At 44.6% G+C, this 16399-nt stretch overlaps 1 protein-coding gene across 3 annotated transcripts in view; it reads right to left on the bottom strand.

Moving 5' to 3' along the window:
* Positions 1–16399, bottom strand: part of LOC132872113 (ubiquitin carboxyl-terminal hydrolase 30-like) — a 49851-nt gene that overhangs the window by 28688 nt on the left and 4764 nt on the right. For all 3 annotated transcript variants that reach the window (XM_060906713.1, XM_060906715.1, XM_060906714.1), the window contains exons 2-7: positions 13107–13216; positions 9075–9269; positions 8724–8827; positions 8530–8622; positions 8376–8421; positions 8142–8236 (exon numbers count right to left, since the gene is read on the bottom strand). In XM_060906713.1, coding sequence (XP_060762696.1) covers positions 8142–8236; positions 8376–8421; positions 8530–8622; positions 8724–8827; positions 9075–9269; positions 13107–13216 — 643 coding nt within the window. The remainder of the gene's footprint in view (positions 1–8141; positions 8237–8375; positions 8422–8529; positions 8623–8723; positions 8828–9074; positions 9270–13106; positions 13217–16399) is intronic.

Genomic DNA, 16399 nt, shown 5'->3' with positions numbered 1-16399 from the left:
AAATAAAATAACACAACGCGTCTGGAAAAATCCCAAGGGAGTCTGGAGCCAGATTCGTGACGTCACCTGCGGAAGCGCCAGCAGGCTGCGCGAACTTTGCATGGTTTCAGTGCACAGCCTGTGTAGACCAAGCGCTCCCATTTCTCTCTCATTGTCCGGTCTTTTGGGAAACGATGAGTATTAATCCCATCAAGATTGGTGTTGCTACACCCTCCTACGATACATCTGTTAACCATTTTAATAATTACGCGATAATGTTGAAGAAATTTGCAGAAAACCACCAGGTCGTTTTCTCATAAACAAACCAGCGCTGACGTAGGATTCAGAGGGAGGCGTCCCGCACGCGACGTCATGAAAATCAATGTTTGCCGGGAAATCCAAATGCCAAGTTTTTTCAGAGGCGCTGCCATGTAAAGTGTCAGCTACTCTGATTGGTTTGGCTCCTTGCTCTTATCCAATCAAATTGCACATTTTATTTAGAAGCAGAGCTGTGCTCTATTCCGGCTGATTGCTTTCTAGCATCGATTTAACAATGCAAGTGTAACGGTTACGTGGGAAAAGTGCATTTATACTGTAAATCAATAAAAATTGAAATAAAAAAAAAAAAAGTGTCGCGGAATCAAACTGAAAATACAGCTACATGGATCGATAATCGGTACGGCAGCTAGGAACTCGATTTTCGGTGCACCGTGATGAATCGCTGCAGCCCTAGTAATACACAGAGGATAAGCGATATGCTAACAATATTGCATGCTATCAAATCAAATGAATGAAACCCGCTAGAAGGGAATAGAGCATGTTTTTATTCCATGGAAAAAAAGTGTCCTGTGTGTATAATAATTCCCAATATTTCACTCCGATGATGTCAGTCCCAGTGTTTTCCTGCTGGCTCGATGCTTGTTGTCAAAATAGCAAACCGGTTCAAAATTAAAACGGTTTTGATTAACTTGCTTTTTTTTTTTTTGCGTGTGGATGTGTCCATAATTACATGGCGGCACGAAGATATGAAGAAGTTTATCTTCTCGTGTTGGGGGCGGGATCACCCGTTCGCTCTGCTCAGTCATGAAATATACGTTCACCACTCGAAGATAAACTTCATATCGTCGTATCACCGTGTAATATCCTCTATTTTTTTCGCGGTCCAAATCCTGCGCTCCGATTGGCTGGCGAGCGGGTCCGTATCCTACGGTACGGACCCCAGGCAACTCGCTCGTTCACAACAACAAACATAGTAGCATTTCTTGTCAACATTTATCTTTTTTTTTATATAAGGTTTATTTATAAGATTATCAAAAACCTTATAAATGTTTGCCAGCATTTCTCAGGAGAATAGCATTAATTTTACAGCATGGACGGCGATAACGACAGTGTTCACAGCGAAAGCGAGTTTTACTGCCCTGAGGAAGAAGAAGAAATAAAAGAAAACATTTCAGGAGAAAGCTAAAAACCTGTAACTTGCTAACACCGAGCAAAAACATGGCTGAATCCTGAATGACTCAAGTTTGTATAAATAGGGGACGACATAGGCGGCAAAATGTAGTTTTTTCCCTGCCATGGAAGTGCGCTTGTATACTGAGGAGGAAGCTGTGAATGAGGATTCAAAAATGGCGGCTCGGCTCGGTTTTCCCTTTCGGGCGCTCTCGTTTTCTGTTAGAATTTGGTAAAGAAAAAAATAAATATATTATTTACCAGCTTAAGGTCGGTCCGTATGGTGAAATACCATGACCTCGGCCTTGAATACTGACCTCGGCCCAGAGGGCCTCGCTCAGTACTTTCAAGACCTCAGTTACGGTATTTCACCATACGGACCTCCCAGCTGGGAAATAACATCTATTAATTTTAAACATTTAATGCATTAAAAAAAATTAACGCAATTAACATGGTTTTGTTTACTTCCGGTGGCGGCTGACCCATAACCTTTGGTTACGTGTGCGGGAAAACCGGGCAGAAACAGCTATCCTAACTAAAGGAGAGTCTATGGCGGAAAGATGGATAAGGGCGAACTTTTAGGGGGAAAGTTTCCTTTTAAAAAGTTGCCCGACGGCTCGTTGGACAAAACTAAGGCAATTTGCACAGTTTGCAAAGCCGAATTTAATTACCGCAGAAGTAACACGTCGTTAGCGTATCACCTCAAAGCAAAACACCCTGCTGAAATGACCTCCACTGGACCTCGCCAGTCGACATTACAGGAGTGTGGCACTCGTGGGTGAATAGCGAAACCCGTAAGTGAAAAGTTAACCAATTCCTTGGTTACTTGGAGAGTTAAAAACTGCCGCCCAGTTAGCACAGTAGAGGATGATGGACTGAGAGAAGTAATTCGTGTTGCATCGGGAGATACCTCTTATAATTTACCCTCAAGAGGAACCATCGTGTCAAGAATACACACTTTGCATGAGGATGAGAGGGCACAGCGGATGAACATGCTTGCGCAAGCAAAGCACATCGCTCTCACGGGTGACCATTGGACGTCTATCAACAACGATAATTATTTGGGCGTCACAGCGCATTTCATTGATCAAGACTGGACTCTGCAGTCGTTTGCACTTACTGCGAGTAAAACCGAGGAGTGACGTAACAAACAAACTGGTCTGCCTCAGTAACTGGCTGAGTGTAAAGAAGGACTAAGTAAATTATGTCTCATCTCTAGCCGCTTTATCCTGTTCTACAGGGTCGCAGGCGAGCTGGAGCCTATCCCAGCTGACTACGGGCGAAAGGCGGGGTACACCCTGGACAAGTCGCCAGGTCATCACAGGGCTGACACATAGACACAGACAACCATTCACACTCACATTCACACCTACGGTCAATTTAGAGTCACCAGTTAACCTAACCTGCATGTCTCTGGACTGTGGGGGAAACCGGAGCACCCGGAGGAAACCCACGTGGACTAGGGATGTTAACCGATGCCCGTTTGACCGGTGGTTGACCGAATCAACGTCAACCGGTTAATTTTTTTTTTTGGTTGTCGGTTAAAAAAAAAAAAATCGTTTTGAAGCTGCCGATTTTGGAGCGGAGGACTTGGAATTCTGTGTTTGTAAACGCTTGGGGCGTGCCATGCGGTGTAAGGACGACAGCTGACAAATCAGAAACACCCATTCAGTCATGTCCCGCCCTCCCGCCCCAGTTAAAGACGGCTAACAAATCAGAAACACCCAGTCAGTCATGTCCCGCCCTCCCGCCCCAGTTAAAGACGGCTAACAAATCAGAAACACCCAGTCAGTCATGTCCTGCCCTCCCGCCCCAGTTAAAGACAGCTAACAAATCAGAAACACCCAGTCAGTCATGTCCTGCCCTCCCGCCCCAGTTAAAGACAGCTAACACATCAGAAACACCCATTCAGTCATGTCCCGCCCCAGTTAAAGACGGCTAACAAATCAGAAACACCCAGTCAGTCATGTCCCGCCCTCCCGCCCCAGTTAAAGACGGCTAACAAATCAGAAACACCCAGTCAGTCATGTCCCGCCCTCCCGCCCCAGTTAAAGACTGCTAACAAATCAGAAACACCCAGTCAGTCATGTCCCGCCCTCCCGCCCCAGTTAAAGACTGCTAACAAATCAGAAACACCCAGTCAGTCATGTCCCGCCCTCCCGCCCCAGTTAAAGACGGCTAACAAATCAGAAACACCCAGTCAGTCATGTCCCGCCCTCCCGCCCCAGTTAAAGACGGCTAACAAATCAGAAACACCCAGTCAGTCATGTCCCGCCCTCCCGCCCCAGTTAAAGACGGCTAACAAATCAGAAACACCCAGTCAGTCATGTCCCGCCCTCCCGCCCCAGTTAAAGACGGCTAACAAATCAGAAACACCCAGTCAGTCATGTCCCGCCCTCCCGCCCCAGTTAAAGACGGCTAACAAATCAGAAACACCCAGTCAGTCATGTCCCGCCCTCCCGCCCCAGTTAAAGACGGCTAACAAATCAGAAACACCCAGTCAGTCATGTCCCGCCCTCCCGCCCCAGTTAAAGACAGCTAACAAATAAACCATATTTGATTTGTTTGCGCGATAAACCATATTCTTCAGCGCAAATGAGGCGAACCGAATTCAAATGCGCGGTAGCTGCACAAGGCAAAATCATATGGGCCCACGTCATGCCATGGCGGGGAAATTAATAATCAAATGGCCTTACCTTGCTTAAAACGTTGTCTTGATCACATAACTCCTTACAATTATTCCACTTAAATCCATACGGTTTAACACACCCAACAAAGATAGCAAGCGCATTGCTAATTCCCACCAGAAACCTAACAGTTTACGCTACGATGTTTTCTTCCGTTTCTTCAGTAGATGACATTTCCAACGTTTATTACCCACATCCCAAATGTCATACGTTATATTATTTTACCTTGTTGTTACTCATGTAACCTACTCAAAACACAACTCATTGGAGAGATCTCGTGGAAGTGGAGTACCCCAGGCTATGGTGTGCCTTAGGGGACATATTAGATTTTTCGTTTGGTTTGAAACCAAAATACTGCCACACTGCCGATGTTGTATTTTTTTTTGCCACTAACTCGTTATCTTGACTTGCCATCTTTCAACCGCGGTCTCAGTCTCTTTTTTTTTTTTTTTTTAGATAGGACAGTATAGAGAGACAGGAAATGAGCGGGGGAGAGAGAGACGGGATCGGGAAATAACCTCGGGTCGGAATCGAACCCGGGTCCCCGGATTTATGGTACGGTGCCTTAGCCATCTGAGCCATGACACCCCCGTTCTCAGTCTCAGAAACACCCAGTCAGTCATGTCCTGCCCTCCCGCCCCAGTTAAAGACAGCTAACAAATCAGAAACACCCAGTCAGTCATGTCCCACCCCAGTTAAAGACAGCTAACAAATCAGAAACACCCAGTCAGTCATGTCCTGCCCTCCCGCCCCAGTTAAAGACAGCTAACACATCAGAAACACCCAGTCAGTCATGTCCCGCCCTCCCGCCTCAGTTAAAGACGGCTAACAAATCAGAAACACCCAGTCAGTCATGTCCTGCCCTCCCGCCCCAGTTAAAGACAGCTAACACATCAGAAACACCCATTCAGTCATGTCCCGCCCCAGTTAAAGACAGCTAACAAATCAGAAACACCCAGTCAGTCATGTCCCGCCCTCCCGCCCCAGTTAAAGACGGCTAACAAATCAGAAACACCCAGTCAGTCATGTCCCGCCCTCCCGCCCCAGTTAAAGACGGCTAACAAATCAGAAACACCCAGTCAGTCATGTCCCGCCCTCCCGCCCCAGTTAAAGACGGCTAACAAATCAGAAACACCCAGTCAGTCATGTCCCGCCCTCCCGCCCCAGTTAAAGACGGCTAACAAATCAGAAACACCCAGTCAGTCATGTCCCGCCCTCCCGCCCCAGTTAAAGACAGCTAACAAATCAGAAACACCCAGTCAGTCATGTCCCGGCCTCCCACCCCAGTTAAAGACAGCTAACAAATCAGAAACACCCAGTCAGTCATGTCCCGCCCTCCCGCCCCAGTTAAAGACAGCTAACAAATCAGAAACACCCAGTCAGTCATGTCCCGCCCTCCCGCCCCAGTTAAAGACAGCTAACAAATCAGAAACACCCAGTCAGTCATGTCCCGCCCTCCCGCCCCAGTTAAAGACAGCTAACAAATCAGAAACACCCATTCAGTCATGTCCCGCCCCAGTTGAACACAGCTGCCACTCGGCGAAAGAATAAAAGTGTAGACACAGGCTTTTTAGCTTACAAATTACTATTCTGTTTTTTTTTTAATTATTATTAGAAGGCACATTGAGTTTAGTCCTGCCTTGGCCAGTGCATTCTGAAAGTATGTTTCGGTCTGTAGCCAACAATGCATGTTATTGCAGATCATATCTCTCCACACAAACTAAAGGCGCAGATGCCGACTTTTTCACGGCTGAATCGTGCAGATCCGATTGCTTTCCTTTGAACCATACAGAATTTACTCTGATGAAATTATTCAGACACTCCAACGCCCCCCCCCCTAAAAAAAAAAAAAAATCGGATCTTTGCATGATTCAGCCGTGAAAAAGGCGGCATCCGCTAAAAGGCGCGCCGTTTGCATCCCTGTTTAAACTCATAGGTTAACCGACTTTAACCGGCTAATGAGGCTCGGTCAAGATTTTTTTTTTAGTTTTCGTCATCCCTAACGCGGACACGGGGAGAACATGCAAACTCCGCACAGAAAGGCCCTCGCTGGCCACGGGGCTTGAACCCGGACCTTCTTGCTGTGAGGCGACAGCGCTAACCGCTACACCACCGTGCCACCCTAAATTATGTCTATGGAGTGAAAAATGTTCAATGTTCTGAATTTGCAATCATATCTTTGCTCATTCTTTTTTGTATTTGCACTGTCCATATGTGCACCTTAAGCCATTAAAATGGTTTTTGAATTTACATGTACTTTCTCTGTGTTTACTCTACATTAATTTGATGATTTTACATAAATATTTCAGTCTTAAGTAGAAAAATGCAATTAATTTATTGATAGATTAATCGTGATTAATTACAGAAATTTGTGCGATTAATTAGTTAATTTTTTTTAATCGATTGACAGCCCTACTATATTAGTATTTTATACAATATACAGCACGGTACATACCGTACGTACGTTATGCATCACACTACGCTGTTGAGCGTTTCCATACTGTATTGTGTAGTATTGAATTCTACTATACCGAACTATCCTGCAGCGTAATGCACTGAACACCACATCCTACTATAGATAGTTTTCACTGACGTCACGGCATTCTGGGGAACGCCCCCCAGCCGCCATCTTGGGGGGCAAACAAAACGGACCATCGCCACTACCGGCTAAGTTATCTCGGACGAATTTATGAAGTTATATAGTCAGTTTTCTAAAATAAAGATCAATGTCGGCAAAATCAAGCAAACAGAAGTATATAGATACATTAGACGACATCTCACGACAACGGTATGCAGCCAAACTGGCCTTGATTGGGGGAATTGACCCCTACGAAGTGGACAAAGATGCATTTTCAAGTGACTATGCAGGGCTGCCAAAGCCTGAAACTGCCAAAGCCTGCTCCAAAGCCTGAAACTGACCTCATCAAACTTTAAAGGCTGTCTGATATATACAACTTTATATATTCACAGCGCGCCTTTTGGCGGATGCCGCCTGAATCACACAGATCCGATTTTTTTTTTTTAGGGGGGGCGTTGGAGTGTCTGATTACAATTTCAAAGTAAATTCTGTATTAAAATTACTAAATAAGCAAATCCGTTACAGTCCATGAAACAGGAAGTATAAGGATGAGAAAAAAAACAGTTTAAATCGGAAAGTTGCGCACATTTGCGCAGTCCTGCACACCGCTCGGGCTGCGCAAATGTGCGCAGCTTTCCGATTTAAACTGTTTTTTTCCTCATCCTTATACTTCCTGTTTCATGGACTGTAACGGATTTGCTTATTTAGTAATTTTAATACAGAATTTACTTTGAAATTATAATCAGACACTCCAACGCCCCCCCCCCCAAAAAAAATCGGATCTGCGCGATTCAGGCGGCATCCGCCAAAAGGCGCGCTGTTTGCATCCCAAACACAAATCAAATCATACAGAATAGACCTAAAATGTTTTTCAAAAATGACCCTTGCGTGAGTGAAGTGACAAGTTTCAAATAGAAACGTGACAAACGAGCGATATTAAGTGTACATTACAATGTAAACGTACACTCAGCGGTTCCAGTTAGGCATTCTCCAGAGATTGTTTACACGATGTTTTGGTTTCCAAAAACAAACTTAAACACAACTGATTGTTTATTTAAACAACTTACCACTTATAAAATGATCGGAGCAGACTTTGCTGTGATAATCCTTGCGGTTGATTCTCGCAAGCCATAGATTTCTCCTTTGTATGCCGAGTGTTTGCTCGCCTTCGTGCTCCCGTACAGTGGGAATTCCATAAAAGCTCCGCTTGACTTCATCATCTGACCTATTACGACAGCCGTGAATACAACAGGTGTGCACCATTGCTAGCTTTAAATAGCCTGCTTGGGTTCTTTTGAAGACTTTGTACTCGCGCGTTACAATGTGTGCTCAGCCACCCGTACAGTAAGCTGGACCCCCAAGATGGCCGCCACTAGGGAATCCCCGACTCTGTGACGTCATGTGAAAACTATCTATACTGTACTGTATTAGGTGTGCTGTGTGAACACCTGGCGCTCGCAGTGTTTGCAGGCCATGTAGCTGGTCAGGCGTCCGTGGAACGGGTGCTGGGTTCTCCACAGGTTGGGAATGGGCTGCAGGGGTCCTGGACCGAGAATTCAGGGAAAAAGTTAATAACTAACAACGAGGCGAAGGTTTTGTGGCCTGCTAAATATTAAATCACAAACGAAACACACGCGTCGATATGTTAGCTTTCAGGAGTTCGGCAGATCCTCGTGTCTCACCTCGACTCAAACAGCTAATGGAGTTTTCACTCGTCTCTGCTGATTTCTGAAATATTAAGAGTACAGCGCGTTAGCGTCAAGTTTCCTTTAAGAGCACGAATAGTATAAACGTTGTATCTTAGACGAACGAAGTTGTCGTACTGCAGTGTCTCACCTCCAGCGTCTCCACGTCAAACAGGTGAGTGACTCTGGGCTGCCGCTCTTCCTCCAGAGACGACGTGAGGACGTGGAAAAGCTCGTGAGCGTCCTGAGGACAGAAGTGATGTTTCAGTCCAGGCTAAGTATTTACGTGACGCACAAGTTAACGCTGGGTTGCCAGGTAGGGTGAAACTATACTTCAACACTCGCCTGTTCCTCAAACGAGCTGATGTGCCATCTGTAGAGACGAAGGGCTTCTAACAGACATCCTGCGTCCAAAACATCATCCTCTCCTGGATCAGGACTGGACAGAGCTGCAGGGGGAAGGGACGGAGCAGAAAAAGCGACATTTATAGCAACAATGAGTGACAAATTAGAGAGAGCAGGGGAAAAAAAAAAAAAACTCAGAAGGTTTCCAGAATGAGTGAGAATGAACGATCATAAAGGAGAGAGAACTGAAAAAGGAAGAAAAAACCCCAAAAAAACTCTAGTAGAAGTGAGAAATCCAGTAAGAGTTGGCTTAATAACAGTCAGCCAAAGTCAGAAGAACATAAAGCTTACTTGTAAGCAGCTCCAACAGTGTTTTGGAAATCCGTGTGTCTATCTGCGTGCCCGTGTCCGTGTCGGAGGGATGGGAGCTGCAGAGTGTGGCGAAGTCCTGGAGCCAGCTGATGAGAGAAGGACATGTGGCCAGACCCTGCAACAGTGCATTCAGGAAGCATGTGTTTCCCAGGTTCAACAACCCCGGGACCATGCCTAAACACACAGAGAAATAATGACTCAAACTTGCATAAGCATTCGCCACCTTGTCCCCCCTAATTTAATATTGCACACAACTGTCTAGAAGGTCTTTGTATGCTGGAGCAGTAAGATTTCCCTTTCACTGGAACTAAGGGGACCAAACCTGTACCAGCATGACAATGCCCCTGTGCACAAAGCACGTTCTATAAATTTGCTTCTTGAAGGTTGGTGTGAATCTCAAGTGGCCTGCACAGAGCCCTGACCTCAACCCCACTGAACACCTTTGGGATGAACGGGAACTCTGACTGCATGTCCAACATCAGTAAAGGTCAAACAGCTGAATCAGCAAAAATCCCCACAGCCATGTAACAAATGTCCTGTGCAATGATAAACTGTGGTACAAATTTGACAATTCGAATCAAATTAAAAATAAACCACCACAATAGAGGGAATGCACGAGACTTCACCGTAGGCAGAAGTAACACAGCTCTACTGCCACGAAAACCCAAACCAGGCTTTCGTCTAAACCGGGGAACAGGGGCTCTGCGCCCTCTTACCGAAATGCCGATTGAACCCCAAGTCACACTTGGGCCATGCACTTATATGCTACTGCACAACATGCAATCTTTCTCAAAACGATCTTTTCTCCATGAAAACATCCCAGCAACACCACGTGACAATGTGTCTGATCATCAAATACGTTATAATTACTCCAAAAATATTCCAATCATAGTAGATACACCGCCAGACGGTGCAAAAACAATCCGAATTGGCGTTTTCCAGACTGAGGCGCCATGTTTACTTGTCGCGGCCGCTCTTGTGAGATTTGACATGGGTTACATACAAGGTCAGCTGACTTGTAGGGCAAGATTTCTCGAGACTGAATGACCTTTCACCCACCGGCGCGGGAGTTTTTGACACAAGTAGTTCGCGAGTTGTTTTTGTTGACACTTGGGCATTTAAAGATGTCATCCAGCGGCACGAAACAGAAGAAAGCCAAAGACCGTCCGGGGCAGAAGATGATTACTTTTCTTTTTCATTGTTGACAATTTGTTACAATTTCCCTGTCAGACAGCCTCAGAATGTCCCATTGTAGCCTCAATTTTTCAAAGGCTTCGCACGGCGGGGGAACAGACAACCGGCACCATCCCCCCCCGCCGCTTCGCTCCCTCGCCATGGTGAGCGCCCTCATACTAAATTTTTCTACAAAAAACCCTGCAAACATCTAAAAGAGGAAAGAGCTGTTATGTGACCGAGTAGGTTTAAAAAGAAACCAAAGCTATCTTTGTATAGATTGCCAAAAGCGAAAGAAAAGAGAAGCAAATGAAGGTAGTGCAACTGTTCATAAATGTTTTCAAAAAATACCTGTGTTATTAACTTGTCATTTTTAATAAAAGAAATATTCTAATTAACAGGCTGTTATATTTTACTCCGACCTTTAAAAACGTGTGTAAATAATTATTGTCGGATATTTAAAGAAAATGAAAAAAAGGTTGTTTTTTTATTTAACAAAAGGAATATTTGAATTGACAAAAATAGGAAAATGTTGCATTTTTTTGATGATTTCCTTTTAATTTTTTCACAAATATATCATGGGGGGGGGGGAATCAACTCGTGAACCTAATATCATGAACCATTACATGCCTACCAATATCTAGTGGAAAGCCTTCGCAGAAGAGGGGATTAAATCCATATTAATGCATGTCATGTCATTGTATATCATTAATTTAAACGTAACATCCCATAATATTGAAGTGGAGTGAAAAAAAACATACTATGCAAAACTTTCAGAAACCAGTTTTTACACTAGTGGAATACACAGACTAGCGGAAATACACATGACTTCACTGTAGGTGGAAGTCACACAGCTCTAATGCTGCAAACACACATGAAAATCATCTAAAATGTGAAAGCGCTGTTGTGTGATTGTGTACAAACAGATTTAACCAGAAATCAGAGCTCTCTTTTTACAGACTGCAGAAAGATAAAGAAAACAGAGGCAGAACGAACGCTTGTAAGAGTTTATTAAGAAAAGGCCTGCTTGGTATTCATTCTTAATTTTTAATAAAAGGAATATTTTAGCTAATAGACCATTATATTTTCCTCCAGCCTTTACAAATGTGGGTAAATAATTATCGCTGGTTAACAAAATGAAACAAAAGTTTTGTTTTTAATTCAACAAAAGGAATATTTAAGTTGATAATGAAGAGAAAATAAAATGATGCATTTTTTTACAACATTTTCTTCATTCATTTTTTTTTGTGTTCAAAAAATACAGTGGGAAAGTCGAATCGTGAACCTATCATGAATAGAATCAAATCGTGAATCATTATATGTTTAACAGTTGCCACGTTAAGAAGTCTCCTAACTAGCTGAATAGAGTCGACCTGTATGTAATTAAAGTGTCGTGTAACCTCAATATGAGTACACCTGCTCCTGGAATGTCAGAGAACACGCTTAAAGAGCATCGTGAACTGAAACTGAAGATCTATCAATCGGGGTTAGCGTCACTAAATCAACTATTAGTACCGAAGCACAGTGTGGGGCATTCAAATGCAGGGATGTGAGTGACAAATTTAAAAAAAAGAGGAAAATTTTTAGGCTCAACAGACGACCCCAAAGGGGTCGTCACGACAACGAAGTTGTCGTGGGGAGGGTGTGCCCTCCCATTGGTGGGGGTCTGGGGGGTCTCCCCCACAAAAATTTTTGTAAAAAGGACTTAAAATGGTGACATTTTAAGCACATAAAATGTAAAATTTCTAAATTAGCACATTTCAGTTTAAAAAATGTTTTGGTCAAATTTCATGGTGCTTTAGTGATACATGTTTCAGAACTTTACAAAAAAATTTTGAAAATGAGAAAAAAGTGTCATGTTTCAGGTTTGGGGTGCCGTGTCTGGAAAATGTTACCATTGATACCAAACTACCACCACTACAAATGTCATGTTAGGCCATATGAAAATAATTTCTTGTTTCTCATCACTATTTTTCCTCAAAATGGGTAGGACGGGCTTATTTTATTTTTATTTTATTTTGTTTTATTTTTCTGCTATGTGGGGGATAAAACACGAAAAATTGGAATGGTTGGAGCAGACTCTGGTTTCAGAGGCATGACGCTAAATTACCAGTGTAAAAAAAAAAAATGTTTATGGTGGGTCAATTTTTTTTGGTTCGGGCTTCCATCGGGAGCTTTGCGCTCTAACCAGTCCCAACGCCACTTATTTTCAATGCCAGAATCTATTTTCGTGACATCGGACTTCACAGACAACGCCGCCATTTTCATTCATACTCGTAGCAGTGCATGTACAATAGCGACTCCTCTCCACACAGCGATAATGATCAGATCGCTGTAAGGAGCTTTCGTCACTTCCGCTTAGTAAAATCCGGAAAAGTTTCGCGCCAGACTTTACCGAATATTTTTATTATTTTTTTAAATTTTAGAAAACGCGGAAAACGATTTTTTACGCGGAAAGGCAATTTGAAAAACGTGGATTTCCGCGGAAATGCGGAGATTTCACATCCGTGCAAATGATGCTCAGTTGGTAAGGAGAGGCTCAGTGTGCAGAAAAAGAAAAAAAAATTCCCCACATCATTACACCACCACCACCACCAGCCTGAACTGTTGACACAAGGCACGTTGGATTCATCCTGTTGATGTCAAATTCTGACGCCACTCTCCGGATGTTGGATGAATATTAACTCAAGTTTTTGACCTCCATCATCAGAGCTGCTGTCACGCAAGTGGTCGCAATGCGGTCACATGACGACAGGCACTCAGCTGCTCGTTTGCAGTCTGTGTTCAGGAATAAAAGTATCAGACTCTAGCGATAATCTAGAGGCGTGTGCACTTTACCTCTCCTCCTCTTCTTCCTGTCCGTGCTGGGACCCCACAGCACGTACACGCCCACCGCCATAGCAGCAGCGATGCCTCCAATCACACCCCAGTTCTTCATCATCCTATTCCTGAAAGATAACAACAAGATATATGGTTGTTCTACTACGTTCAGAGTTAAACACTGATCTTAAATTGCTCTCCATTCCCTTTATCCGAGCACTACATCAGGTAACGGCATGGAAACGACAGCAGGGCTGACTGGGCAGTATGCTCCTGCACCCCAGATAGCACAATATGAAGGTTTCCTACTTCTCAACTCATAAATCTACACTAAATAATAATGAGTTCTACTCCCTCCATAGTGCACTACAAATCTCCATTGGGGATCTGGCACCCTACATCCTCTGCCTAATTGCAAAAGTATGAAATAATGTTTCATAAAACTTAAATTAGACACACACACAGTACCAGTCAAAAGTTTGGAAACAACTCTAATTCAGTGGTTTTTCATTATTTTAAAAGTTTCTGAATTGTAGATTAATACTAAAGCCTCGGTCACAACCGGCCGTACGTGCTCCTACGGCCGGTCTATGTGCAAAAAACGCAAGAAACACACCGAGAGCGCGCATGAAACGCACGAGAGCGCGCGTGTGATGTGCTGATTTTCGAGCCGCAGACCGGCCGCAGAGGTTCTTTGTCATTTCAAACAAACTCTACGGGCGCTTACGTTTTTTTCAGGTTGCAAGACAAACTTACGGCCAACGCGCATCTTTCTCTATGAACAAAAAAAAAAAAGCAGCGATTTGGGAAACGCCAAAAATCGCACTGCCAAAAAATCGTATGTCCGGTTGTGACCTAGGCTTAAAGTCATCGACATTATGAAAAAATATATATGGAATTATTTGGTAAAAAAAAAAAAAAAGTGTTAATCAAACCAGAATGTGTTTTATATTTTAGATCAGGGGTGTCAAACCTGATCCATAAAGGGCCGTGTGGCTGCAGGTTTTCATTCCAGCCATGCAGCAGCACACCTGACTTGGCTCATTCAATCAACTGAACTGTCTTCACACAGTCAAATACTTGCAGCCACACCCACCCTTGATTAAAGGGTGGGTGTGTCAGTTGATTGAATAAGCCAAATCAGGGTGCTGCTGCATGGCTGGAATGAAAACCTGCAGCCACACGGCCCTTTATGGATCAGGTTTGACACCCCTGTTTTAGATTCTTCAAAGTAGGCACCTTTTGCTTATGGCCCTTTTCCAGCTCACTTCAGCCCGACACGGCTCGCGTTTCGACTACCTCAGAACAGCACGACTCAGCTCGCTTCAGCCCTACTCCAAAACTCGCACGGTTTTGGAGTGGGGCTGAAGCGAGCCAAACAGAGCCGAGTGGGGCTAGGGGCGTGAGGAGCCACTCCCCTGTGCACTGATTGGTGAGGAGGAGTGTCCTCACATGCCCACACATGCCCCGCGAGCACGCTGGGATCTGTAAACACCGCAAACCCGGAAGAAGAAGAATTACGAATTACGAGAATTTCTGAAGCCTTATGCGCCTCGCCTCATCTATACGCTCTTGCCAGTATCTGTTGGCGTTGTCGGTGACAACAATCCACAGCACCAAGACCAGCAACACTAACGACTCCATGTTTATTGTTTACTATCCGGGTCGTGAGACTACCGCTTAAAAGCTCACTGATGTCACTGTTTGCACCACCTAACGACATCACGTGACGTCCACCCACTTTCGCTAACTCCACCCAATGTGTCCACCCACTTCCAGCCAGCACGGTTCAGCGCGGTTGTAGTCGAAATGCAACTCCAACAGCCCCACTCAGCTCGGCTCAGCCGCGTTGGTAGTGGAAAAGCGGCATTAGATGACAGCTTTGCACATCTTGGCATGTTCTCAGTCAGCTTTACGAGGTAGTCACCTGGAATGGCTTTCAGTTTAGAGCGGTGCCTTGTCAAGAGTTCATTTCTTGACCTCTTAATGTGTTTGACACCATCAGTTGTGTTGTGAAGAGGTAGAGTTGGTATACAGTGGCTGGCCCTATTTGAGTACTGTTCTAATCCATATTATGCCAAGAACTACTCAACTAAGTAAAGAAAAACGACAATCCATCATGACTTAAAGAAATGAAGGTCAGTCCGAAAAATTTCAAGAACTTCGAAAGCATCCCCAGGTGCGGTCACAAAGTCCATCAAACATGATGAAGCTGGCTCTCATCAGGACCGTCCCAGGAAAGGAAGACCTAGGGTTCCCTCTGTTGCACAGGATAAGTTCATCAGAGTTACCAGCCTCAGAAACCGCAAGTTAACAGCACCCCAGATAAGAGCCCACCGAAATGCTTCAGAGTTCAAGTAGCGCACACACATCTCAACATCAACTGCTCAGAGAAGACTGCGTGAATCTGGGCTTTATGGTCGAATTGCTGCAAAGAAGCCACTTCTAAGGAAGAGAATAGCTTGGGCCAAGGAACACAAGGAATGGACATCAGACCAGTGGAAATCTGTCCTTTGGTCTGATGAGTCCAAATTTGAGATTTTTGGTTCCAATCGCCATGTCTTTGTAAGACGCGGAAAAGGTGAGCGGATGGTTCCTACATGTGTGGTTCCCACAGTGAAGTATGGAGGAGGAAGTGTGATGGTATGGGGGTGCTTTGCTGGTGACATTGTTGCCGATTTATTCAAAATCGAAGGCACACTTAACCAGCATGGCTACCACAGCATTCTGCAGCGACATGCCATGCCATGCCATCCCATCCCATCTGGTTTGCGCTTAGTGGTAGCCTGGGCCCGCCCATCCTAAGCGTGACGCAACACAAGGGCCTGTTCCGAGCTTAGTCTGGCCAGGCAGGCTATCTACAGCATTTCCCCACTCGCCAATGGCAGATTCTACCGTAACTGGATCCATTAAAGGGATAGTTCGGGATTTTTGACATGAATCTGTATGGCATCCCCATCAATAGTGTCGTGCAAACACACTGACTTACCCCTGACAGCATCCTGTGAGTCCAGTTCTTGTCCAGTTTTGGTCCAGACGAAAGTAGTCCGGCAAGTTTGTTGGGGTCACGAAAGTAAAACGTTTTTCGTCTCAAAACAGTATGTGTTCAAAAGAGTGATATATTTGCATCACAAAACCGTTGCCAAATGAAAAGTCAGACCTCGAAATCGCTTGGCGCTATTTTCTCTCCCTTCTTATCACTGCGCGCTGCCGGCTTCATCCAGCTGCGGCTCCAGCTTCAAGGATAAGCTGGAGCCGCATAAGTAGGAGTCCCGGCGGGTGGCTTGTATTCGATTCGTTTATATCCCGAC

Source organism: Neoarius graeffei, chromosome 24, assembly GCF_027579695.1.
Source record: "Neoarius graeffei isolate fNeoGra1 chromosome 24, fNeoGra1.pri, whole genome shotgun sequence".
NCBI classification, from domain to species: Eukaryota; Metazoa; Chordata; class Actinopteri; order Siluriformes; family Ariidae; genus Neoarius; species Neoarius graeffei.
The sequence above is the reverse complement of the archived record's forward strand: the minus strand, read 5'-3'. Positions and strand labels throughout refer to the sequence as shown.